Raw genomic sequence first — 27,545 nt, forward strand, 5'->3', positions numbered from 1 at the left:
GAGTGTGTGTCTGTGTGTGCGTGGGGTGAAGGCCAGACAACAAGACAAAAAGGGTGGGTCACAGAAAGGACCCCAGGCCACAAGGAATTATGGTCATGGAAAATGTTATCAGAAAAAATTTGGGGGAGGGGGTGTTAACAACTCTAATTGATAATAACACAGTGCTGATCTTTTGTTGGCTCAACTTGGTATATTTAGTTTTCATCTCGAACAACTGTAATGTTAGCATGACACACTAAACACGATTCTGTTTAAATAATTGGCAATTATGGAACTAATTCTCTGTTGACAGCATGTGCCTGCTGGAACTTTTTGATGGCAGAGTGTGTGATATCATGTATATTGTCATTGTAAAGTTATTTATCGTTCATGTGTATTATGCTGACAAAATTGTCAAAATACTGCAGCAACATTTCATTCAACCTTTCATTCAGGCCTCAAAAGCCTTAAAAAACTTTATTGAGTCAATAAACTTGGTATTAGTTTTGGGCGCCATAAAGAAATGTAAAATGTAATATTAGGTGTTTGCACCATGATCTTACCAGTAAAATTAGCTTTATTGCAAGTATTAGCTTGTTTTCTTCTTTATACTGAATTACAATGACTGACAAAATGACAATTTCAGATAATTTTTTGAATTATTACAGGTAATCAGTTTAGGTCTGAATCTTCTTTTGTTTTGGACTCTTTTTCTTTCATACAGAAATGGTAAAGTCATACATTCAACCTTTTTTTCATAATTTTTCACCTTTCTTAAATGTCTTACACTGAAAGGGACACACCTGTACAATATGGTGCATATATTCTGTTTTAATGAAAACTTCAAAATTAATGCTCATGTTTCATTTTGAAAGCTAAATGATCAAGTAAAATTAAGTCAGTCATTCATACAATTGTTACACGAAGTTGCACGCCAGGGTATTGTGTTTTGTGAGAGGCGTTTGCTTGAAGAACCTGCTTCTGTGAGTCATTCATTGTTGTAAAAGTCCTACAACCCAGTCTGAGCAACAGTACCTTGGGCAGAGTGCTATCTGCATTAAAAGTATATGAATGATCATAACAGAAGGTCAATTTTCTTCCATTTTCTCTTGTATAACAAAACATGTGACTATTATTTTCTGTTCAGTCAAATAATCATCATAATTTTTGAGTTTTACTTAAGGTTGAATAGATATTGACTGATTTGTGGTCCATTTGTATCTACTTTGACATGGCTATGTTCAAAGAGAGCACGTTAGGTCTTTAAGGGGTTATCATGCACTATCTACTATTACTATTCACAGTAAGAAACATCTCTCACGATAAACCTTTGCGGTTGTTGGCCATAAATCTTTAACAACGCAAGCAGCTCATTTATAAGACTGTCATTTATGCTTCAGATCAATGCCCTAGCCATCGCTGTAGAAGGCCCTACTCATACAGGCAGTGTTTGTAATGAGGAAAGATTAGTTGTGTAATAAAGGAAGGATAGAAGGGCAACACATCTGATTCATGGTTTGGATTTGAATTAAAGCTGTGTCTCATGTATTGATCGATTGATGTTAGCGCAACATAACCAAAGAGCTCCACTGTTGCTCTCAACTGAGCTCGACCAAGGTAAGGAGGACCAAAAACCACATTGAGAAGGTTGCAGCAGCGTTGCGTGTAATTAGTTAGTGCTCAGTTTGTTTGGCCTTGTCCACAGCGAGTGCAGAGGGATTTCTCTGCAAATTAGATTCTTGTAATCCCAAATCCCAGGGGATGCACATATCACAACATAGTCCCCTGGCATCACTGGTTATTTAGAGGCTATGGACAAATAGCTCATCTGAATGGAGTATAATGAAGTACAGCGTCCCCAACAAATAGGTAAACCAAATGGTGTGCTCTTTTAGCTGGAAAGTATTGTTGGAAATCTTTCAAGCTGCATATTGCAAAAAGAGGCTTCTCCAAACTGTTTCACTGCTTTTGAAGCGTTTTTCTTTAACTCCTTCCTGACAAAGAAGAAAACAGAAACCTTCCATGAGACAGTCTGAGATGCATACGCACTTCATTTACTGACTGACTTCTTTGTTCAGAATTGAACAGTAACTTAAGATAGAACAATCTCTCTGCTTTTATGAATACCACAAATTCCTTCAAGGAGAGACGGAGTGGATTTAATTAGCTTTTCTGCTTCACAGTGGACCTGGGGCAGTTGTATCTGTGAAGGCAGAGGGTCTATCCACAATCGGATCACTTCCTAACTTGCAGGGTTTTTGACCTGTTTTCAAGTGGTTCAGTTTGCTGCAAATTATACATTTATATTTATAAAGCTGGATTATTAAAACAGTAAAATGTAGGTTATCATACCAAAATATCAAATATGCCTTTGGATAATCAAACTCCTCCTGTAATATTTGCCTAGACAGTTTTTACTGAAAGTAACTACCATACTATTTCCATAGCGACTATTTAAAGCAAGCTGTGATAACCCACATTAGCGTTAAACCACATTTTTCACTGAGGGATGTAACACCAGATAAATCTCTTTTTTTTTGTTATTTCCTTTCATGCATCCAACTGAGATGTTGTTTGTTTGTCCAATCTGGTTTTCTGTTACATAAAAGTTTTTCAATTCATTGCTTTGTCACAGCTGTTAGTGTTTGCTTTAGATTCAGAGGTATCTGACTGACTTTAAAACCTTGGCTTTCATCCTGGTTAATATCCCCCATTCAGTCCAGGTAGATGGCCACCCTCCATGAGTCTGCTTCTGCTGGACGTCTTTTCCTACTAGAAGTAGGTTCTTCCCATCTGCTATTGCCCATCGCCCCATACAGAATGGAACAATTAATCAAGTTGAAGATTCAAGGTGATCTGTTGGTTCATTTAGCTAAGCTACCTTGAATGAGTTGGCGTTATACGAATACAGTTATAATGAATTTGATTGAATCTGATTACATTTGGATCGTATTAGACTTCATTGAACTTTTTTACTTTCTCTGTGAAGTTCTCTCATATGACATACATTGTGAATACAAATTAATTTAATTGAACTGAAAGTTAGTTAATACACTGCTCGACAGTCATTCTTCTAATCAAAGCAAATGACAGTAACTAACTTCTCATAGTTGTTGGCTACAGTCAGAGCTAGATGCTCCTCTCTCAATGTACCCATGTACTCATCTGTCTTTGGACAGGGAGGACAATTAGTGCTCAGATCGGTATTCAAATCATAGGAAACTACAAAGCAGAAAAACCTAGAGGGAGTTTTACCTGTTGAAGTGATGAGAGAGCCCTGCAAATCTTTATGATAACAGGTGTTCATCAAGGGAACAAATATCACCACAGGGCCATACCTCTGTGAGATGAAACCTGACGCAAGTTCCTTCTAAAGCTTGTGTGTTTTTCTCACAGCATCTGTCAGTGAGTTGCAGCGTGGTGTGTGCATTTTTCACATGCACACACCATGGGGCCCCACCCTACAGTGAAGAGTTGGCAGAATTTTCAGTTCTGTTCTTTAACACTGGGGAACATTTGACTGACTTGGTGGCTGACTCAAGAACAAGTTTGGCAAAAGTTGTTGAGGCGGAGAACAAAATTAGATGTACAAATCGGAATTAGACATGACACGAGTGGTGATGTGGTAATACTCTGTCTGTGAAACAAAAAGATCTAAGAGATTGTGACAAGAGTGAATTGTTTGATATAATTGCATAATACAGCCAATCTTAGAAAAATGGACACAAACGCACATTTTCTATGGATTTACAAAAAAATCCTTTTGCGGTTAATGTTTAAAACCTTCCTCAGTCATGCAGACAAAACTCTGCAATTTCTCTGTAACCACAGGATTGGGAAATGGAAGGGGCACAAGATGATGAAGTGTTATAGTGTTAGTGAAGGATGACATGGAAAGTCGCTGATGTCACTGTATATAGTTCATTCACTATTATTTTATACCAGCAGCAAGATGGGAATCAGCTTGTCCAACCCCACTGATTAAGCTAGGAAAATTAGTGGGTATAGGTTTGTGTCTGGCTTGTCTCTGCAAAGTTTTTGTAGCTATGTTGGTAGATTGTAAATCATTTCACACAGAGATGCAATGAATCAAGAAAATCCACTATGCTGTCCAGGCAAAAACATGCAATTTAGATTATGAGAATTTTACAAACGTTTGATGTTCTATAAATGAGACAAAACAGTTTATTAATCAAAATATTGAGATCGCTGGACGTTGTTGTGTTTTTTGCAACTAAATCAATTTTGAAGTTTCCGTGTGTTGCAGAGTATTTCTGTGGCATGCCATGTTTGATTCTTTAGCAGGTCAAAACCTGCCAGTGAACTGCCATGTTTATTTTAGGTCAGGATCACATAGTCCAGAGGTTGTATAGGATAGACTTCAAACACTCAAACTCACCTCAGTGTACATCTGTTCTGATGTTGACAGAGAATGCTCAAAAAACATAGAACAGAGAAAAAACAGAGAAACAAAAGTCCCACAAAATGTGCTTACATTAGTTCTTAGAGTCCCACTGATAGCTCTTTGAATTTAAGTCTAACATTTGCAATGTTCAACAAATAAGGGTGACTGACACCAGCCAAGTTAAAGCAGCATGTCACTGACCTCATTTGTGGTTCCATTTGGTACACTGTGTCCTAGAAGAAGAGAAGAGGAACTAGAAGTGAACACAAAACAGAAATTCTAAAGAGTTACACCGAAATGCATGATTAAGAAGCAGCCTAAAATCAGTAGTTAACACTATCCTTTTTAAGATATTGTAGCTTTCTTGCCAGACTGAAAAGTCATGTTTGAACTATAAGCATCTTTTTAAATGTACCTGTAAAACTCGTGAGACTCCTTCCAGCCTCAGGCTGATGTTAGAATGCTGACATACTTAGCCTTAATAACATGGCCAATGTGCAAAAGCTTTAGATCAGCTTTTTCTTTTTTTTTCTTTTCAGAATTGTTGTACACTAATGCCAGCCTGCTTCCTCTTGTCATATTTGTATGTATATATAGTTATAGAGGGTGTACATCTAAACTCTTGAACTGACGGCCCCTTTATGGCATAACATTCAACAACGCTGCTATTTATGTCACCTTAAATTACAGGGATCTTTGCAACCTATGAACATCTAACCACAAACAGGATTTCCTGGTGTTTATACTGACCTAATTTCTGTGTCAGAAAAATTCACAAAGCAAATTGTGAAACATATAAAAGTCTAGATGCCTGGCTGCACTTCAAAGAGAAATTTGTCACTGAAATTTAGATGACTGACATTATAATTGTATGTGGACAACATCTTTAAGTTCACTTAAACCTGTAATGATAATGATAAAAATGAGTTAGATTATAGCATAGAATCCACTGAGCAGCCCATGTTACACATAAGCACAGGCTAACACCTAACCTTCATAAAAAATGCAGACCAAAAGGAGTGTTTTTTTCCCCATCAAATCAAAATACAATGCAATTTCAGACTATGAAGGGGAGATGCTTCTTATGTCTATGGTTTGCCATGAAAAGCAGAAATCCATTTGCCTCTCTTTTTTTTTTTTTACTTCATTTGAATTTAAAAAAAAAAAGAAAACCCGGTACAGCTGATTGCACAACAGTTCCTCCTCATTCTAGACATGCTAGTCGGCGGCTTTTGACCCAATTGTCTTTTTGCAACTCAGTGGCTGAAAGTGCGTGTAACTACTTCTCATGTGATGATGTGATGTCATCACATATCCTGTGCATTGAGATTTTCATAAGAAATTTGGCTTTTACAACATTTTGAAAAAAATTTTCTATGCCTTTTTGGATGCTATACATAATGATGTATGATCATGCCAATGGGAAAATTGTAGCACAAGTGAGAACACCTGACTGAGCCAACAAATGCTTGGAATAAGACTCCAAATCCAGATGAGTTAAGGGGACATGTAGGATGTAAAGCAGGAGCAAAACAGATGGCCATGAAGGAGTTTTAACATTTTCTCTCCATGATGATAATGAGGAATGTTAGATCCCTGGCAGATAAGATAAACTTGAATTGCCAACAAGTAAACTGTGGGCTTATCATGAATGCAGTATTATTTTCCTCAGTGATACATGGCTTCAGGAACACATTCTGTTATTTCCACACCTCGCTACCAAGTTATCAGCCATAATAGAATGATGAGGATGGCTGACAGAGTAGCAAGATTAGGAACAGGAACAAGTGTTACTGTGAAGAAGTATCTTTGCACTCTTATATTGAACTGTTGGCCGCCTGTTGCTGTCAGTTTTATCTACCAGGAGAGATCTCCTGTGTTGCCTGCTGGCACTTCATGTGACATCATCAGTTCAGTTGTTGTCAACTGTAAGCACAACATCCAAATACATTCACTGTGATATCTGGAGCTGTTCTCTCTCTGCTACACTTCAGCAGCAGTTTGTTAATTGATTACGATGATTATTTTTATGTTTATCTATTAATCAATTCATCCTCAGTAATTTTATACTGTGACAGTGTAATTTCCCATTAATTTTCAATTCATGTTTAAAATTGATTTTAGTGATATTGATGTTTTTAATTCACTGAAAGAATGTTTAATTTCATCAAAGCATTGCTTTATGGCTTTTCCCTATTTTGCTATTTTGTGAAAAGTATTTGACATGACACATACTGAATATAGAGGTAAACCAAGGATATATCACCTGACCACCTGTTCATCCACATGTGGAAGATCATTCCCTACAGTTTACTTAACATAATGGTGGTGCTCTATCATTAAAATGGAACTCTGTGAGGTTGTATCATGGTAGTCGGACACCTTTTTCTCTGGCTTGCTTTAAATTCCATGCATGTAACAGTGAGCACTTGCTTTTCTGCTGTATTGAGCTGAGTCAAAAGATTTACATTCCTTGTCCTTGGCTTGACATTTTTACAGAAAAATCAAAATTTCATCAGTTTCACCATTAACATGGAATAAAGGTTCTGTGAGAATGTGATATAACAAGAATATTATACTACCAACAATACTTGGAAAACAAATCCATCCAGGGACCTGCTGAGCAAATATGTCACAAGTGCAGAGCCACTTTTTTTAAAGCAACAGAGTGATTTATTCAGAGAATTTAATCAGAATCAGAATTAGCTTTTTTTTCTTTCATTTATTCAGGAGTCATCTTTCTGCTAGTTTCTAAAAGCACTATTAGACTCGATAACTCTAATTCACATACATATATATGAGATAATCAGATCCAGATCACCACTGCTCATTAGCAGGTAGAAAGCCAGCATGGGGTTGTAAAAATGACAGCAGAATAAAACCATACAGGTACCCACCCCCTCCCTCTCATTCAGTCAGATATCTAACCTACGTACACTGATCCATCCCGAGCACAAGTTTTAAGTTGATGAGAGAGGCTGTAATAGTTTGATCAGGTGTGAGGGTCTGTCTGTTTTGAATGCCAAAGCTTCTGGTCAGTAAAAAAAAAAGGTAGCACCAACTCTTTCCTAGTTCAGAGAACTAGTTTCAAAGAACCGCTTAGTTTGGGAGCTGGGGCCCATGAATATGGCGACTGACCAGACAAACTAAAACACTGTGAAGGCCATGTTTAAAGATCCAGAGTCAGTGTAGCATCCAGTCTTCTTGACTCAATCAAGAAGAATTCAATTCTGAGTTTCCACTTTGATGTGATGTTGTTGGAGCAGTAAGTTCATCGTTCTTCTCATTTCATTGTCAGCTGATGTTTTGATAGACGTGGTTTGTGAATCCCATGTGCACCCTTAATAATAAACATCATTGTTTATGAATGTTGATCTGCAGCGTTCACGTACATCTACTGCAGCCAATCATTCTGAATACACCAGAGAGACTTTCAAACAATATGGCTGCAGGCACGTTTATAATGACATCATGCGGTGGTTTATGATGGTTGGAAAGAGGTAAAGGAGACTGTCAGCATAGCAGACAAATGGGTGAGAGTCAGCTAAAATGAAAACAGCAAAAAACTCCCCAAAATACACACATTCAGAGTGGAGTGCTCTGTTGGGATCCATCTGTATCCTTGTTCATACTCTGTTTTATTTTGAAATGCTATGTCAAGTACTGATTTAAGTTAATTTTACTTCCGCCTCTTTGTTATTTTACCGACACACACCCATACACCCCTTCGCACGCATACACACAATCACACACCTAACAAGCTACATACCTGAGTGTAATTTGCGTAATCTGTGATTTTAGTCTCCAGTTGCCATGTGTCTAACATTCCAGTCAGTTAGTCTGAGAGTCTTTGGCATTGGTACAATATTGTAGCATGTCACTGCTTTCAACCTTTTTACTCACAAAATGCCATTATTTATTGGTAGTGGTCAGTGTGGACTGATCTTGGTTTTTACAATTTGTCTCCAATTTTTTTTTTACTTCAGACTGTGACTTTAACTTTGTGATCTGTCTAATAGCTGTTTAAAAAAATCACGCACAACAGGTTTTTTGCTAACTATTGCTAGGAAACTGGTCTTAAACATAAAGTCTATCCACTTGGCTTTAGTACCGTCTGAGGTTGGAGGTTCATATATTTGATATATGCTGCTCTGTGCAGCTGACAACACAGCAATTTCAGTACAAAGCTGGATGGTTCTAGTCTATTTTCTTGCTGGTCCAATTTTTACAGGGAAAAAAAATTGGTGGCAAATGATGCAAAGCTGTGGGTGGAGATAAAGAGTGGGAGGCCAGATGTTTAAAAAAAAAAAACTCTTGCTGTATTAGCTGAGCTGACTGCAAATCTGAACTGCTCATTTGATGACATAGTTACAGACCGAGCTGGCCCCAAACAAAGAAGCAGGTTTATGTTAAGTAGGTGTTTTCAAGTTGGTAATCGCTTCAGACATTTTATTATGCACTCATGCACAAAAAAGTGTTTCTTTAATCCCTTTTTCTTTCTCTGTAATAAGATACAATCCCACTTAAACATTTTAAGGTGCACATACTGTAGATTTGACTCAGTTGAAAGCCAAGAGTGCGTCAGGTGAGGCAAATCTATTTTTTCTTCAAAGTAATATTAGACATTTGATTCAATCCAAATCCAAGCCAAAATCTGATGAGATTACTTCTGACAACTTGGGCCTTGATTCTCTTACAAGCACATTCCTTGTGGTACAATTTACTTTTTCCACTTTGATCAGCGAAACGAAAAAAAAAATAAAAAAAATGCTGAGCCTTTTTCTTTGTATTTATGTGTGTGTACGTGTCTGTATGTGTGTCTCTCAGATATGCAGAAATAGGTCAAAGATTAGTTGATAGCATCTATGATAGACAGACAATATGCAGGTCCCTTGTTTCACACCGATGAGTAATTTGACAGGGAAATGAAAATCCTGTTTTTCAGACAAAGGAACATTCATAAAAAATTACCCAGGAGGTGAGCTGCACTCACTAATGTAAGAAAAAAGCAAAGGACACAATCGTGGATCCAGCTGAATCTGTGATTTTGTTCAATGGTAAGGCTGTGTCTTTGTGCCATAAACTCATTACTGTTATAATGACCTCTAATTGGCCTCGTCTCGCAGGCCTGTCCCATTTTTTTTCTGGGTCAAGATAACAGAGGTTCATCACTGGGAAGAGATAAGTAACATTTATCTCCATTATATTACCATAAACAGAGTCTGTGAAGTTAGACGGGTTTTATTGGCTATTCAATAATATCAAAGGCAGGGGAGTTCTTGACCTGCAAAGTTGGGGTCACAGTACTTGCTCATGCATGCTTGTGGCTCAGTTGAGTCTCATGCCTAATTTACTGTGAGCGTGACCATACGCTGTCAGCAAAATACAGTCAGTCAACATTGCAGAGAAAATAACAAGATGTACATCTCGCTGCAAGATGCACCAACACCAAATGGTTTGGGATGGCGTTATTTTGGCCATGCACCCCAACAATAGAATGCATTGTAATTAAAACTTCTGGTCCCTTAGACATATTTACAATCTTTATGTGGCCCCTAAATGACATCTATACCGAGGAGGATTATCCTAATCATACAAAAAAAAAGGAGAGGTGCAGATGACCTGTCGCCAGGCTAAATCCCCATGACTGCGCATGAGGAAATCCACTGTCAAACTGAAAGAGTCGTTTGTTTCCAGGGTCAAAAGTTTTTTGGTTCTATGACTAACTCTTGTCTAACTCTTTTAGATTTGAAAGGGTCAGAAAAATGTGTGTTCACAATGAAATGTCCCTATGGCCATGGGCACCTGGTTATATTTCAAAATGGAGGAGAAAACTTGAAATCTACCAAATCGCTGTGGGATCTGGGGGTCGTGGTAAAAGGGAAGAAAACCAAATTGATTTCCTGTATTTTTACACCAACCTCTTGGCTAAGGTAAGATAGATCATACTATGTTACCCAAACAGGAAGTTCAGTTTTTAATTGTGTGTTTCATTATCAGTGGAAGATCATTCCACTTGTGGAGCTCTAACACCTCCGCCACCCCTCTGTCACCCGTCATGCCTTAGGGACAGTGAGCAACATCTGGTCTGCAGATCTAAGAGCAAGAGAATATGGAATGACAAAAATGCCATAAAAACAATAAATCTGTAACAATGTGATGATAAAGTAGGGAATATCGCATCAATCAATCAGTCAATGCAGTAAAATAAAGAGAAATGACAAAACATAAAATAACAATAGCATTTTTCAATTTTTTAACACATTTTTAAAGGTGGCTTTACTTTACTGTTACAGATTACTGGATTCTGTTTTCTGATTTGAATACTTTGTTTTATTTAATGTGTTTTTTTTATATTACTGCAAAGCACTTTGTCAACAACTTGAGTCAAAGTCAAGCTGCGATTCCTTTGTTGCAAATAGGCTAAATGTACTATAGGATATGCTTTCAGAGCCAAACAATAAGAAATGTTGCTTAGGAGCAATGTTTTACCAATGATTTTACCATTTTCTTCCTCTTTTTCTTGTAAAGATGATCCAACGCTGCACTTGAGTGTACCACAAATCAATGTAAACTAATGTCATTCTGTATTTATTAGTTAATAAAACCGGCAAAATTATTGATTTGACTGACCACTCAAATATTAGCACCTGATTGAAGTGGATGATGACCCTTTTTTGAGGAGCAAAATCCTGATTCTCAATTCTCTTTTTGAATATAGTTTAACATTGTTTTCCTGAACATTTCTAATAGAGAAATCTTTGTGCTCTTTTTATTTTTTATTTTTCAATATGCACGCTACCTGCCAGCCCATCATAGACATCAATGTATTTTCTTACTTTCATCTCAATTTGTTGGTCCGACAGCGAGGTGCTATCACAGTGAAGTCCTAAATAAACAGGAAGTTCCCCCACAAGAAAAACAGGAAGCCAATGATCTGACTTTAATTCATTGTGGTTTACTATGCCATAAAGTTTCGGTGCCCTGTGCAGTACATAACCTGCAGATAAGAAAACAACACGACTGCATTTTGGTTTCTGTAGCTGCATATCAGGTCATTTACTTGATCCTAATGCAAAGCAGAAGTTAGACTCAGTGGTAGCAGTAGCTCATTGTAAAAGGAAGAGGCAGAAACTATCATGTGCTGGCAAAATTCTCTTTTATGTGCATGTGCTTTTTTAAAAGAATAACTTCAAGATGAAAGTTTAGACTTCTTCCTCGGAGAAAAATATATATGTAAAAACCTAACAGCTTTGGAAATACCAAGCTCACTGATTTTAACATGCAGTCATTTGATATATTGCACAACAGTGCCTCAGTGAGACGAGTATTAATCTTCTGAAAGTTTGGATGTAAAGGATTTAACTGATCTCCAATGTGCAGTTGGTATATATAACACAGTGGTTGATCCGAGACAGCTGTGTTTGCACACCACTTCTGTCATTGTTCCTGTCAGTGCAGATGCAGAACAGTCACTTCAACTGACCAGCACGATGTGGAGCATGTCAAGGCAAGAAATTAATAATTCAAACCTGCAGGCCAGTTGGAGGCTTTCTAAGTGGTGGCTGCGTGTTCACCCGCCTTCTCTGGACGTTTCAGATTCCTCACAGAGTTCAAAGACATGCAGCTTAGGTTAACTGTCTTGCCAGTAGGTGTGAATGGGAAGTTGAATGGTTGTCTGTCTCTGAGATCTGCTCCAGCACCCCAGAGCCCTCAAGGCCAAGCAGACACAGTTAATGAAGGGAAAACTGTAGCTGTAGCATGGGTTAAATCCTTGTCTAATAACAGATAACAGATTTCTAACACCTGAAATAATAGCTTATTTATGTTGTTTTGATAATAGTTTTAAATAATTTGGTCAATGACATGACTCTGATAAGATTTCCCTTATCATCATATAATTCCCCAATTTGTTCTATTAATGACATATTTGTCATGAATTGATCGTCATTTGAAAGAAATGAGATTTTCCTGCAGTATTATCACAATTTTATGTTTAACTGCAAGAAATTACAACGTCATATAAGAACTTTTATTGCCAAATATGACATTCAAAGATTACCTGAAACTTGTTATCAAAGTAACTTTTTATAAGACCTCAGTCTAATATTGCCTTTACAGTTCATTTTAAACCAGCACATAGGAAACAATTTTTATGCATCATTTTGATCCAGACACAATCTGGTCCATGTGTGACAGAAAAAAATGCACCTCCACTTGACTGTAAATTGTTACCAAAACAAGTAGAGCACAGTGATCAAAAGCATTCTACTCTTGCTTCACGTTTAAAAAGTGTGACAGAATGTGACAAAGCAAAGATATGCAATCCAATTTGATATGTGTCTTTTACTTGTGTAGGCTTCAGTGTTTTGAGTTCAACAGCTTTTACCCTGTCTGTGTTGTTATCACACATGCAGCTGCAAGATAAACTGCATGGTTGTAACATGGCTTCCCTGCTGATATGCAGTCCTCAGATTCAATATATCATGCTGACAGTTAAGCAGCCCATATTGTTGTGATTGTTGTATGGACAATCAAATAATCATTGGTTATTACATGTTAAAGTTAATAAAACTTGTGTTAAACTGAAAATAGCTCTATAGATGATAAAGGCAGATTCATAGCCAAAAGTTAGCAAAAGCACCAGTGTAATTTCGTGTTTGCAGCTGTAACAGACACACACACACACACACACACACAGAGTATCTGTAGATAAATTTTCCTATCTGAAAAGAACTTTGCAATAGTGATCCAGCTTTGATGAAGCTGTAAAGAACAAATTGGTAAGAGGAGGGTTGGTTAATTTTGGCGTCTTATCTCACCATCAAAAACACTGATGAAGTTGTTTTGCATCTGTTTTTTAAAGAGTCTGACAGAGGGGTGGGGCATTCTAACACTGATAAATTACTGAGCTTGTGTTGTCTGATTGTCAGTTCCTGCTTGGGTGATCCTCCCAACGCGTGCCTTTGGGCGGAAACATGCAAAAAGGTAGCTTTTTATTCATATTAATTTCTTCACACATTTACAATGAGGAACAAAGCAGAGATCCTCTTTCTCACTTGGCACGGAAAGGGTCAGAAGTGTACTGTTTTCTGCAATGAATCACTATTGCAGAGCTTTGAAGGTGGCACAGAACACGCACAGAGTTGTTGAAGGATGAAGCTGCTTCCTTAAGTGGCAAAGAGAAAGAACTCCGCCAGCAGTCTGTTTATTTGCACATTAATCACTGCAGACAGAAGAGGAACAAAGAAGTGGAATTCCAAGGGTCCACCCGATTTCCACTTGTTTCGATTACGCAGATTTCTACAGTCGTACAGACAAAATAGTTCCAAATTTAGAAGAACAATTTTCCCCAATTTCAGAGCTGTAAAGTGACAAACACTTGAAGTAAAAAAAGAAATAGCATTTCTTCTTCTATCAAATGTGGATATGAAGGAAGAACCTGATGAAGATGCATGTTAAACAGAGATGCAGACTGAAGGCTGAAAAACTATTTAGGCATGAAGAGGATATATCTTATTTCAATGAATTCTAAATGACATTAAAAACCACATAAGATGGTGGTGGCAGCACAATTGGTCTTATGATGCCTCTGGTCAATCTTCCATTTCACATGTTTAGGAGCGAAAATACCAGCTGTTCATTTATTCATAACTCTATCTAAAAGCCATTTCCTGAACTCGTTGAGAAAGGAGGATTTAGACGTTTTTTTCGTTTTCTTTCTTAACTTTCCTTTTCTCCCTTTGGTATGATAGAGCTCCAGACAAACTTTTTGCATTGGTTGCACTTGTGCATCAAACCTTTCTTTTTTTCTTCTTTTTTGCCATTAGATTTAGGCACATCCATATTGCCATGGTGCCTTCAGCGCCACATTGATACGATTTATGGTTTACCATTTTAGTATCTGCCTTACTGATAGTTGTGTTCCATGATTTCAAATAGGTATAAATAAATGTTTAAATGTTTGTTTTTCTTCGTATGAACTATTAATAAAAATCATTAATGAGTTTTTAATCACATACAGGCCCTTTTACTGCATTTTTTTTCGACTACCACCTTCAGTAGATGGCACACTGTGCTCTCTGCTGTTAGAAGCACAGTTTCTTTCCATCATGATTTAATATATCAGAGGCTGCTTGCCATCTTACCAAAGACAGTGGAACGGTCAGTGGTTACTTCAACTGATGCTGTAAACTGGGGCTTTCAGAGCTGGGACTGGGGATATGTGTCCAGGGCAACACACCATTTTTCTTGACGGAACATAACTGCCAATACTTCTCTTAATCTTGAGTTTACCAGTGGCTATCAGTTGTTTTAATTTTACCGGTAGCTAGCATGTATTGCTGTCTGAGAATAGCATATGGGTGGCAGTTACAAAACACAAAGATCACACTTGAAGAATCTTTGGGAAACCATTCAGATGTGAGTAAAGTGAACATCTGTCCCTTCTCTGTCCTGGACTGGCTCTAACTTGAATGTTCCTCCAGAAAAATACACATGCAAAAAAAGAAAAGAAAAAGTTACTGGGGCCAGGGTCAAACCAGGCCTGTTAAACGTTGGGTGCAACCAAAAAAAAGAGAGATAAATAAAAGCTGTACACCTCAGATTTGTGGCCGTCTGTGTTTCCAAACTGGAAAGACAGACAGAGCACTGTGTGAAACTAGTAGAGGGCTGAATCCCCTCTACTGTTCATTGAATGGGACAAACTAATTAAACCGTCACCAGAAGAGGATTATTGTTCCTTCTGTAGTTAAACATAGGTGATAATGAGCAGTTCAGCCCTAAGTAACTACAGTAATTTATAATAATAATTCTGCTTTAAGTCCTACTGCAGAATCCCTGTTTTCAAACAGGTCACCAGTTCTTTCACAGCATTCAACCTTTAATCCTTTTAAACAACAGGCGAGTACTCCCTGTGAGTGTTTCCTTTTGTGCGTCAAGATCAATAAGACAGACAAAAAAAGGTGTGACTCCCATGAGACTGGTAGTTTTTCTGCCAAGCAAAGAAAGGAAAAAAATCTGCCCTTTATCAGGGACTACAGTAGAATTTACTACACCTTGGAAGATTTATATTTTCATTAGCATTACACATAGGGGTGTTGTTATGGCAAAAAGTAGGACAATTGCTGCTTGGAAAAATTACTGTTGGTGAAACAAACTCAACCCACTCACATTTACAAGCTCTACTACAGTGGCATCTATTATGTGCACGTACTAAAACCTGCAATAAGCCTGTAAAGTATGTGTTACACTGGTCAGACCCCCATGAGGACATTGTTATTTATCTTTTGAACTCTATCTGGACACCACAGGCCAAAAGTTGTTGAATGGTGCAGTAAAATGTTTTTACAACCATTTCCTCTGTCTGAACTCTATCTGGGCGAAGCTGAGAGAACAAAGTCTTGTAAACTTTGTCCACAGCTTCTTAGCCTATGGTCTGTTTAATTTAAATACTAATTACTTGTTTTTTACTGTTTCTGCTTTTCTAAACCACATGTATTATGAGCTTGTGTGCTTTCCAGTAGCAACAAGAGCACATTTCCTATTATATCTAAATGGAAATGCAAAGAGGTTTGAAATGTCTGTCTTTGTCTATACTCATTTGTTGCTGGTCAGAACTCACTCACAATTCCCAAAGAGCGCTAACCACAGAACCAATTAGTGGTTTATTTTTTGGATCAATCCCATGTCTTTGTTTCATTGAATTACATGAGGACATGATTGACAGTGACTATAATTCCTGAAATCAGAGTAAGATTGAATGGATTAGACACAACCAATCTGTCAACCAATCTTGTTTTCCATGAACGATAATCAGAATTGGGTAAGTCAGACTCTGTTTATGTCATTTATAACCTACAAATACAGAAATAAACTATAATTTATTTTGTTTATATCTTATTTAGAAGTTTGCAATAGAAATTGTTGATTTTTCACATTAAGAAGTGTAAAGTGAACAAAACAGATTTTATCTGGGTTGAAATTTAGAGTACAAAATAGTCACCACAATAGCTTCAGCAAACTCTTATTTTGTTTCACTCAATGTTGAAAATTATTATGGTTATTCAAATTAGTGTCACTACATATTATTCCCATGGTCTCTCCCCCCGCAACAAATCCCCCTGCAGTCCCACGGAAGGCCAGCCACCCAGTTTGAAAGCCACTGCCCCAGAGGAAAAAAAAAGCCTCCCAGGTATTGTTCTTCATAAGCTACAGGAAAAATAAAGTGGAAGGGTTGGAGCATGTTACGTCAGAAGGTCAGTATTGCAACTTTCTCAGTCAAAGAGGACTGTGGAACCAATATGAAATTGTGAGGAGTTTTTACTGCGACAGTGTTTCAGAGGCGTCAAGGCTGGAACTAAGACAGTTAAAGGGTTATCCGAATGTGAAATGGTTCTGCTTGGGAGTGACAGGATACAGGAAGACAGATGTCACCGACTAAGGAAGTCAGCTGTGATTTACAGAACATGCTCCTTTGCACTTTCCAAAACAGACACTGAACAGAAATTACATTTAATAAACATTTAAAGTATAGGTACTACATATATGAACCAGAATAAACCGATGGTAAGTATTTCATGTGCATAAAGTAAGCATAAAGCCATAATGGGACCTTGGGGCTCGAAGTCAACATGCCCCAAAAATACTTCTCCTAATTAACCAATGAAAATTAAAAAAAATGTGCAGAATGGTTTCATTTTAAACCATTTTAAGTCTCTTCAGATGGCAACTGCAACACAACGAAGAATTTAAGGTGGTGTATGGAAGTCACCGATAACACACTGACTTATCAGTAGTTTGGCAAAACTTGATGGGTTTGTCATGTATGTTGTGCAGGAGATAAGGCCATAGGGGTCAGTGAAATCAAATATGTACAGTCAGCTGGGAGGACTAATGTGCTCAGCGTGTTTCATGGAAGACTTCTTATGTTACCAGTTTAATTCGAGAGGAAAATTCAAAGCTTTAAATGAAAAGGAAACATCTTATGGGATGAAATGGTGTGCATTGCAAACTTCAGAGCAACATGTGCACAGACTTGTGGGTTTTCTGTTGTGCAAGGAGAAATTTCAGCAAACAGCAGAATTACAGAACACCAAAGGTCAAGTCTGTAAAACACTCTCGTTATACTAGTATTGATTTCCATGGAAGCTTGCTAACATAAACAAAACAAGACAAAGGTCAACAAATTCCCTCTTTTTTTTTAAAAACCTATTTTACAACTAGCAATCAGGGAGACTTCTACTATAGGGATGGTGTAAGTTCAAAACGTTCCAGAGGTTAAAAGCAGAATTAGAAAGCAAAACAGGAAGCAGCATGGATGGTTGGAGTTTTTTCAGCTTAATGAGATATCGCCAAGTCTCATTTATACCACCCGTGTGAATGCTGAGCATTGAGATTTGAACATTTGGATTTAATGATAAGATTTGTTTTTGCGTCACTGGTCATATGGATGTTTGTGGGAGCTCATTGTTGAGCACCCGTAGTGTCTGCATGCATTGAAAGTCAGAGCTCTGGAAACCATCTCTCTCCTCTCTGAGTTTAGCCTAGACCAATTCACACAAACATACAGGCAATTAACCATAGAGAACCTCATAGTCTGTCTGTGATCTATATTCTATTACCATAGTTTAATAAATAAAAACAGCTGCATGACCTTATACTGGATTGCTTTTTATTTCACAAGAACACCATCAAACTTGTTATACAACAAGAGGCGCCAGAAAACGTTTGTCTGCAATGACTGCAAGAACATTGATGGTATCTGGTTAATGGTGTGTGAACTTGTGACATTTTTTAGATTCCTTTTGTTATATGTGTCATGTGCACACGTATTATTACACACTATAGCCCTGAATAAGATCAACTTGCTTATTTCTTAGGCCAGGATTTTGTGTTGTCAATGTCTTGTTAACCACCAAACCATATTTAGATAAGATAATCAAGCAAAACAATTAGGTTTCAAAGTCATAAGAAAAAGGACCCCTTCAACCAATGTCACAGTGTGATATATTATTTCTATTTCTATTTTACATTTACAACACACTCAGGGCAAGGTGGTATATTGCCTAAGGACTCTATGACGGTGCTGACTGTGAAAGCTATGGATTGAACCACCCACTTTGAAACCGGTAGACAACTACACTGGAGCCACTGGTGCCTCACTCTGAGGACATAAAGCAAAACAAAAGCAATGGAATGCTGCTGATCGTCATACTGTAGGCTACGTTCTTCCCACACAAAATATGAGAAGCAACAGATGAATTACAGATGCGTTTTACATTTTTTTTATGTTGAAGGTAGTCTGACCACACAGCCACATTGGGACAACAATCCATTGGGTGTAACTCCGGTTTGAATGTGAGTAAAGTCTGCGGAGCCTCTTCAGTTTGATTTAAACTTATTCTCAAAATCTGAACACTTGCTCTTCATTTAATCATTTCAAGGAAATTTAGATGAGGGAACCAAGCTGTTTGGCAAAACTGAGGCATCTTGGAAAGATTTATTTGTAAGATGTTTGCTAGACTAGCTACACTGCATAGTTAGCTAGTTAGATGCTACTGTGGTTTGGTTTTTACAGTGTTAAGTGCAGGGCTACCAACTCCTGCCTTGAGCATTACATTGAGAGTAATTTTATACCTTTACAGAGGTATCTGTTAGACATGCTGTCAGTCTCCACAGAGGCAGGACAGACGAGACAAACAGAGAAATGGGAGAAACGTGAGAAGTGTCTACTATTTCTACCTAACAAAGCTGTGCATCCAAAACATGTATATGAATACATTCCAGTCTTTGACTTGCAAGGTTCAACTACATCTTTGCATTAAGTCAGCACAATATATTTTCATAAGTTGATGATATTTGCCAATTAACACAACAGGGAGAATAAGTTTTTTTGGCTGTTTGTAGATTTTACTCAGTTGTATGCTGCCTGCATTGAAATGCTATTTATTTAGGCCATATAAATGTCCTCAAGCTAACAGCTTCATTTTGAAGGGACCCAGCATTAAAGTTTTTCCAGTGTTTCCAATTTGAGGCTTTGCTAAGTAACAATATATGTCAGGTTTGGGTATGTATACGCTTCAAGAAACTCAAAGGCTGTAAACTGTTTTGATGTAATTTTATTGGAAATTGGAAGTTGTGATATTTGTGAGTTTTTGCTGGAGGTTGCATATGCAAGTTGCACAGCTCTGGAGTACTTATTTTCTGTTTAAATGTTTTCTTTGCTGAAATAAATTGATATACCACTTAATGTGTATGTATATCTATTTGTATCCATGAAATGTTTATAATTTATAATTTATTCCATTATACACTTGATTAACAGCAACTTGTCTCGATTTTGTGGTGCTCAGAATGATTCTATATATCCTGTTAAAGAAAGATTCAAATGCTGTATCCCTCACAGTCTCTCCTCTGTTCTTTTTGATGACAATTACTGCTAGACCCACCAATCTATTCTGACCTATAGCATTGCATGGTGCTTAGAGTAATCCATGTTATTCCTTCAGTTGTTCTGCTGCAAAGTCTATTCTTCTTTCCCTGCTCAGTGGTAGGAAGGGGACTGTATATGTTACTATGGTAACACAATGTTGTGTCTCTGTCCATCCCTAACTTTTTCATCCTCTCTTGGCTTTTAATTTAACATAATATAAATCCATCCATCCATCCATTTTCCATACCCGCTTAATCCAATTTAGGGTCGCAGGTGGGGGCTGGAGCCTATCCCAGCTGTCATTGGGCGGGAGGCGGGGTACACCCTGGATAGAACGCCAGTCCACCACGGGGCCACACAGAGACAAACGAGACAAACAAATGAAATGGATCTCTTCAAAAGATTGTTAAGTTCTCCACAAGCATGCTAATTACGCATTGATCTGACTCAGGTGTGTTGAAACAGGAAAACATCTAAAACAGCGGCCCTTGAGGACCGACTTTGGACATCCCTGAATTGACCTAACATTTATGTTTTTGGACGTTGGGAGGAAGCCGCAGTACCTGCAGAGACCCCACGCATACATGGGGAGAACTCGCAAACTCCTTTTTTACTTTTGTTAGACTTTGAAGATGACCCAAGTAACCTTACAATGAAAGTTACCATCTATGTAATGTGCATGTAAGTAAAATTATTGTCCAAATTCAACTATGATCTACTTCCCTGCAACCTAGAACTACTTTGGGCAACATGATGATTTTAATAAACGATCTGAAACATTAAATAGCCTTTCTTCTTATCATCATTGTATAATAATTTCCTGTGCTTTTACACTGAGAGCTTACGTTTTAAAATGACTTTCTGTGTATTGAGCTATAAATTCTATGCCACCCAAGATATCCTGAAAGAGAACTGATGAAAAACGTTTTTAAGGTGTAGCAATTCAGTTCATAGCTTTAATTTTCATATGCCTTAAGGAGGTGTTTTATCACATTACTATTTTTCAAGTGGACATATTATATAAAAAAATTTTTTTCTGTGCTTGAGAGCATATATTTGGATGTCTAAAGCTACCACCAATTAAAAAACACAAGCCTGCCATTTAGTTTTAACACTCATATGTCTGAAAATGTGATTCAGGGAGACGTTCAGATTTGCAGGGGAAAGATGTCACTTTACAGGGTTATCCATACCAGATATAGGAGAAAATTTTCGATAGTTTAACCTTTACATGTTTATCCTTAGCATTACATAAAAAAAAAAAAAATATATATATATATATATATATATATATAAATGAATACTACCATATTGGTAAGGACACAATCTTGTTTTTATTGTTTGCTGCATTACTTGTTTTGTCTTACACTAGTAAAAAAATAATAACAAAAAGCAGCACTCCAAGGATTTGTCAGGACAAAAAGCGTGGTAACTCTCTATCCACCCAATAAATCATAAATAGATCCATTACTTTTTCTTGCCAAAAAGGATTACTTGAGTCCAACCTTATGTTAAAAAACTGAAAGGGCTGACTTTTTTTTCTGACTTTGACTTTACAAACACTTTACAATGTGGAACTAATTTACAAAATTCAAAAATATGCTAATTACCAGTTTTTGCTTGTATGAGCAGCTTTTGTCTCATGCAGCCCTGCAATAGCAACTGCAGGGACAATGTGTTCAAACTCCTAAGAGCTCTCAGCACCCACAGCAGGCTGGCTCTCTGATTGGCTGAGTGCTCACCATGATGTCACCACAGCACGTTATAAGGGCTCTGACAAATAGCCTAGGAGACACATTAGAGGAAACACTGCTCAACTGAAAGACTGAGGAGTGTGCCACACGGAGATCAACACAAACAGAAAGTGGAATGGGCATGTGATACTAGTTTTGCAGGAACTATCTGAGCACTGACCTTTTTTTTGTGTATGGGAGGCAGGAAACACAACTACCTGTTGAGGTTTGTACTTCTGTTTTTGTCTGGTTTGTTCAACTTATTTTCACAGCTTGCTGAAGCAGAATATTGTTAGATAGTTTATCTTGTGTTGGGGCTGTAATTATTTTTCTTCTCTTAATACTCCCTTTAAATGCATATATTTAAAGCTTTTGTTACAGTTGTTTTTTTACCCCCTTTTGTTCATATTATGTCATTTTACATTTAAAATGTGATACTGACCTCTTTGCGTCTATGTGCTTATGCGTGTGCAATTGTGTGTGTGTGTGTCTGTGGTTTTTATTAGATGGAATGTACAACTCCTCCAGCATACCTCAATGTGAGCACCTCGCTGAGAGCAGATATGATCAACTCATCTTCGCCATGCAAGAATGAAAGAGATTACAGTGACAAAATCATGATCCTAATGGGCATGGTCATGTCTATACTGGTTTTGTGCATTGTCTTTGGCAACATCCTGGTCATAACAGCAATTGCCCGCTTTCAGCGTCTCCAAAATGTCACCAACTGTTTCATCACATCCCTGGCATGTGCAGACCTGGTCATGGGTCTCATCGTGGTTCCTTTCGGCGCCTGTTACATTATCTTAGGGTCCTGGCACTTTGGTAGTTTCTGGTGTGAGTTCTGGACTGCGACTGATGTGCTTTGTGTGACTGCAAGCATTGAGACCCTGTGTGTCATAGCCATAGATCGATACTTGGCCATTACGTCACCATTCCGCTACCAGTCAATGTTGACGAAGTGCAAAGCTCGAATTGTGGTTGTGCTGGTCTGGGTGATTGCTGCCTTGACATCTTACCTGCCCATCCACATGAAGTGGTGGACATCACGTGACGCAACGGATCAGCAAATGATCGATAACAGTAGCTGCTGCGAGTTTGACACCAACATGGCTTACGGCATCACCTCCTCTATCATCTCTTTCTACATCCCTCTGATCATTATGATTTTTGTCTATTGTCGGGTTTTCCAGGAAGCAAAGCTGCAACTAAAAAAGATTGACCAAAGTGTTGGGCGCTTTCATAATAGTGACAACAGTGATTTTAAATCACTGGAATCCAACAATGGGCGCGGCCAAAAAAAAGTTAAGTTTTGCCTTAGGGAACACAAAGCCCTGAAGACTCTGGGTATCATCATGGGGATCTTTACTCTATGCTGGCTGCCCTTCTTTCTGCTCAACGTGGTGGTGGCCATATGGAAGGTAAAAAACCTGCAGGTCTTTAGGATACTCAACTGGATAGGTTATTCAAACTCTGCCTTCAACCCACTAATTTACTGCCGGAGTCCTGAATTCAGGTACGCCTTCAAGGAAATCCTCAGCATGAAGGGGAACCGCCTCAGTAACCCGGGAAGTGGGGGCGAGTACATTTACAGCAGGCACAGCTGGCAGAGTGAGCAGCAAGGGAGGAGTAAGGGCAGCGCAGAGGACAGCAACACCAATGAAGGGTGTCTTGGGAAGGAGGTGGGGGTCTGCAGTGCTGAGGACAAAGCAATGGACCCAAATGGCAACTGCAACAAAGGCCTATCGACTGTAACAACTGCACTGTAAACTTGGAACTGTGAGACACCAGTCAACAGGGAAATCCAGATGTGTTTACACTGCTATTATAAACTGATCTCCTAACTGACTGATGAAGGTGAGGCCAGTCCCTTTGACTGGCAGAGTCTCCGCTGACTGCCGAACTGCAATCAGCATGTTCCGCTGAGGAAAGTGTTTCATTTTTCTTTGTATACAGTAAACTAATACAGTAAGTATGTAATGTTCATATTTTTTGTTATCATCTTTTTTTTTACATTGATCATAGTGACTTTACATCTACCTCATCACAGTTTTTGAATATTTCTATCTTAACTCACTGTTTTTCACATTCTGCCCACTGAAGTTAAACGAGGGCAATGTCTCAGCTGTTTATTTACCTGACTAAGTTGTTTGTGGATGTTGTAATTGCTTCAGCTGGATCTTCTGGGTATGATTTTATCCCCAAACTCTTGGGGAGGGATCACACACTTTTCGTTAGCATAAACAATGCTTTTTTAGTCTCAAAAGTAAATGTTATTGGAAGCTGTATGTTTGAGTTGAGCGCACTTACTTTACATGTAATCAAGCAACTTATTTGCATCAGAAGGGTCATACCTCTTTGGTGTTTTGCGTCAAAAGATACATTCCAAATCAGATGAGATTAAAATCTGGCATCTTTCAGTCTTGATTTTTGTTTGATTGCAGGAGTGTTAAAGATTGCCACACATGAGTTAAAACCTGTCTCTCACCTCTCCCTGCTGTCTGCTTTGGTGTTTAACGGACTGTTACAGTTGAGTTTCTGTTGTCAGCAGAAAGCACCAGAGATATGTAATCTAGATCTCATTGTTGAGCTGAAAAAAATGTCTGTGGCTCTCCTTTGTTAATATTATGATAAAACTAAAAAACTTATTTGTAACTTATTTGTAAAATAGCTCAAGAGTGTCACATACAAACCACTATTTGGTACATTTTATAGCTGTTACATAAGTGTTGCAAAAACTGTTAGTCTTTTGTGTTCCTTCTATGCAACAGTAGCAATTGAACACAAGCTTGCACAAGCCCTGTTTGTTTATTGAATTTGTGGTTGCTGTGTTTCAGTATGAACAGTGTTTACTGCAACCAGAGAAGTTATTTCCTCATAGTGCAAGGGTACAAACCACACATAATAAGAAGCAGGGCGTCAACATGGCTAAGTGATAAAGTTCCAGGGCCGAGATGTGGTGATGGCGACTACAGGCCAACAAAGAGAAGGCAAAACACAGTGACACTTCCTGAAAAGTGCACCTTTCTCACCGCTCTCTTACATTTCCCAGACTCTCCTCAGTGTATACGGATGTCTCTGTCTTTCTGAAAGTATAACATTTGGATAAAACACTTGGGAATCCACATAACAGTGCCTCAGCTGTTCCACTTGTTTCAGTCAGTTTCGGTCAGTCTTCTTTAAACGCTTCTTGATGTGCAGTCTCCAGGAAACGCCTCAATCCAGCTGAGCCCAGTCCCAATAAACATGAATAAATACATTATCTGTGCTGTTTAGCTGGAGAATCAGATAACTCCCCCCTAAAAACTACACAGAAATAGATTAGATAGATTAGTGAAAGTATCGTGTTTCCAATTTACAGGCTGCGATGAAATCCAAAGGTCCAACCTGAAATGAGACTTTGTTTCTTATAACCTATTTTAGGATTGCAGGCTCCTGGGAATTTTTCTTTTTCTCCTTGACTTAGGGAGGCTTTAATGGACAATGGGCACTTTGCGTGGATGGTTTTAATTGAGGAAGTTTCTCCCTTTTCCTTACACTAAATTGTTTGCAAGATCATTAGGCTGAAGAGAGGTAATGGAGGTGTAGCTCTAGAGTAACCCCTTTCCCCAGTTAGTTTGGCAGTCTCTGGTATGATCTGATCAAAGTGACAGCACGCTAAATGTAGCCTCTGAAGGTGGGAGGGGAACCAGGGATTCTCTGCCAGTCTATATTGGTGCTAGTGACGTATGTTTTGGTGCATGTAGCATTGCCTCTGTATGGAATTGGATCAGCTGACACCGTTAAAACTGTGAACTTTGTTCCTTCAGACAAAATGTACTACATAGCAAGCTTTGGTCAGTGCTGTTATCACAGACCTTAGGAACAGACGTAAATACGGTGTCATCATGCGTCAATGTTTGCCATGTGAAAAACAAGCTTTCCAGCATGTTGATCTATTTCTGTTTTTCTTTTTGCGGATTTACAGAAAAGTAAATGCAGGGGTTGAATGTCATAAGAAATGTTCTTAGCCTGTTCTTTTTCAAACATTCTCGCTGTACAGCATGCTGAAAGCACAAATCTGTTAAAGAAACCTGACCAAGTTTTTGATATGTTGTATGTATTCGCTCAATTAACTGATGAACTGGCACTAAATTACTGATTACTGAAATCTTTATCTGTGTAATTCTCAAAGCACTGTGCAAGTGACTGTTTGCATGTCTGCTATCTATTTGTGGTGTTGTGTTAGTAGACTTCTGTGCCACTTTCTTTCAAAGTGACCCTTTTTCGCCAAGCGAACAGGTTGTGATCTATACATCCACACTGCTCTCTCCTGGCAGTGGCCTCTCCTTGCACCTCAGCTGTCTCAAGTTATAAATGGTTACTGTTTTGTCAATATTCCTGTATAATAAGGACTGTAATTCATGCCTTCAAATCCTCAATGCTAGATGACACAACACTGTTATGTGTAACAAGTCTTGAATGATGAGCTGACATTACAACATTCCAAGCACAACTGCTGTTTTATATCTTGCCTATGATGCACATTCAGTTCAACCACCATGTCTGGTCCCAGATTACCCGCTTTACCCACTGCTTTACTTACACCAACACGACTTAAACAAAATGTTCTTTGACGAGGAGATTATGGGTTACAGTACAGAGAAATCTTAGAGGTTATATTACAATGTGGCATGCACATATCACACATATCTCAACATAGTAGAATACAGCGTATGACATGGCCTGACACACCATAATGTGATCCAAGTTTTGGTGGGATTGTGCCAAAGCTATCCTCCCTCTTTCACTACTGTTTCTAATGAATAAAAGTCACTTCGTCCCACAAGAAACCTCACGTAACTTAGATGAAGTCATTCACTAACCATAAACAGCTGTATAGCACTTTCATGAAACACTCACTTTTAAACATCTGAAAAAACATTTGAATTCATGAACTGTCAACACATAGAATCCTTTTCCTGCACCATAATATTTTTGTGGAAGCTCTCTTTCCTGTCTGCATCTGGAAACAAAGAGTCACGTGAGAGGATTGCTGCAGCATGTCAGCACAGACGTTTATCTAGGCAGACTATTCACGGAAATTAACGTACGTAAATGTGAATTTACCAGAAAAGCTAAATATTGCTCCAGCCGTCACATGAAGAGCAAACCTGTCATAGGTGAACTTTTTCTGTGGTAAAGAACATCACAACTCAGCTTAATGTTTACTAAATGTTTGCTATTTTCGCACAAGTTCTTGTCACTGTTTGTTAAGGTCTTGAAACCTGTTTATAATATGTGATGCCTCGTGGTATTTATTGAATAAAAAGCAAGTGTGTGTGATGTGTAACATTTCCATTGAAATAAATTATGTACATGTTGCATGTAAGTTTAATGCGTCTTTTACTGTCATTAAATTGCTCAATGTATGAGTTGTAGTTTCCGTCTCTCTAGGGTTAACGAGAGCAGTTGAGTTATTTCAGTATGGGAAAGCCATCAGCGTGAGATCCAGATGGAACGATGCAGGAAGGAGATCAGGATACAATGAAAATGTTTCCACTCGCCTTATAAAACTACAGGTCTGCTCAGTGCTCCAAGATTATTCAGCATACCTAGCTCTGATCGATAGAAAGGAGAGGAAGACATAAACGCTTTTCAGTAACTGGCTCTTAGTTGGAGCGAAAATAATTTTTCATGTCTTTCAAGCACAATGCTCATCATGATTGGAATTGAAGTTTGAAAGAAAACTATGAACCAAACAACATACTTCACCAACTGAGTTTTCTAAATAAGATCACATATCTCACAACGAAGAGCCAGTACTGGATGATGAAAACACCATCTGCAGCACTCATTTTCTCTTCATGTGACAGAAGTTTCAAAGTGAAGCCATCTGTTTCATCAGTGTCCGTACTGTAATGTACATATCTTTATTTGTCCTTAACATCTTCTTATAGGTTATACACATAAATTCACAACAGTGAAAAAAGGTTTCTGGAAATTTAGAGGCCTG

General features: G+C 38.1%; 1 protein-coding gene across 2 annotated transcripts; it reads left to right on the top strand.

Annotated features, from left to right (window-relative positions):
- The first annotated feature begins 21,611 nt into the window (after positions 1-21,611).
- On the top strand, positions 21,612-26,964 carry adrb2a (adrenoceptor beta 2, surface a). 2 transcript variants are annotated; one of them, XR_011917821.1, is made up of 3 exons: positions 21,612-21,776; positions 22,057-26,649; positions 26,713-26,964. XR_011917821.1 is itself a non-coding variant. In XM_072396049.1 (2 exons), the coding sequence occupies exon 2, from the start codon at positions 22,057-22,059 to the stop codon at positions 23,317-23,319; it is 1,263 nt and encodes a 420-aa protein (XP_072252150.1). In that variant the 5' UTR covers positions 21,612-21,776; the 3' UTR covers positions 23,320-26,964. The 2 variants fall into 2 exon arrangements, 1 of the variants encoding a protein (XP_072252150.1); XM_072396049.1 differs by having other exon boundaries at positions 22,057-26,964.
- The last annotated feature ends 581 nt before the right edge of the window (positions 26,965-27,545 follow it).

Source organism: Leuresthes tenuis, unplaced genomic scaffold (assembly GCF_036924035.1).
Source record: "Leuresthes tenuis unplaced genomic scaffold, fLeuTen1.0.hap1 SCAF_11, whole genome shotgun sequence".
NCBI lineage: Eukaryota > Metazoa > Chordata > Actinopteri > Atheriniformes > Atherinopsidae > Leuresthes > Leuresthes tenuis.

What these genes read in the sequence shown, in the direction of transcription:
- adrb2a (XM_072396049.1), top strand. Translation starts at nt 22,057, where the DNA reads ATGGAATGTACAACTCCTCCAGCATACCTCAATGTGAGCACCTCGCTG.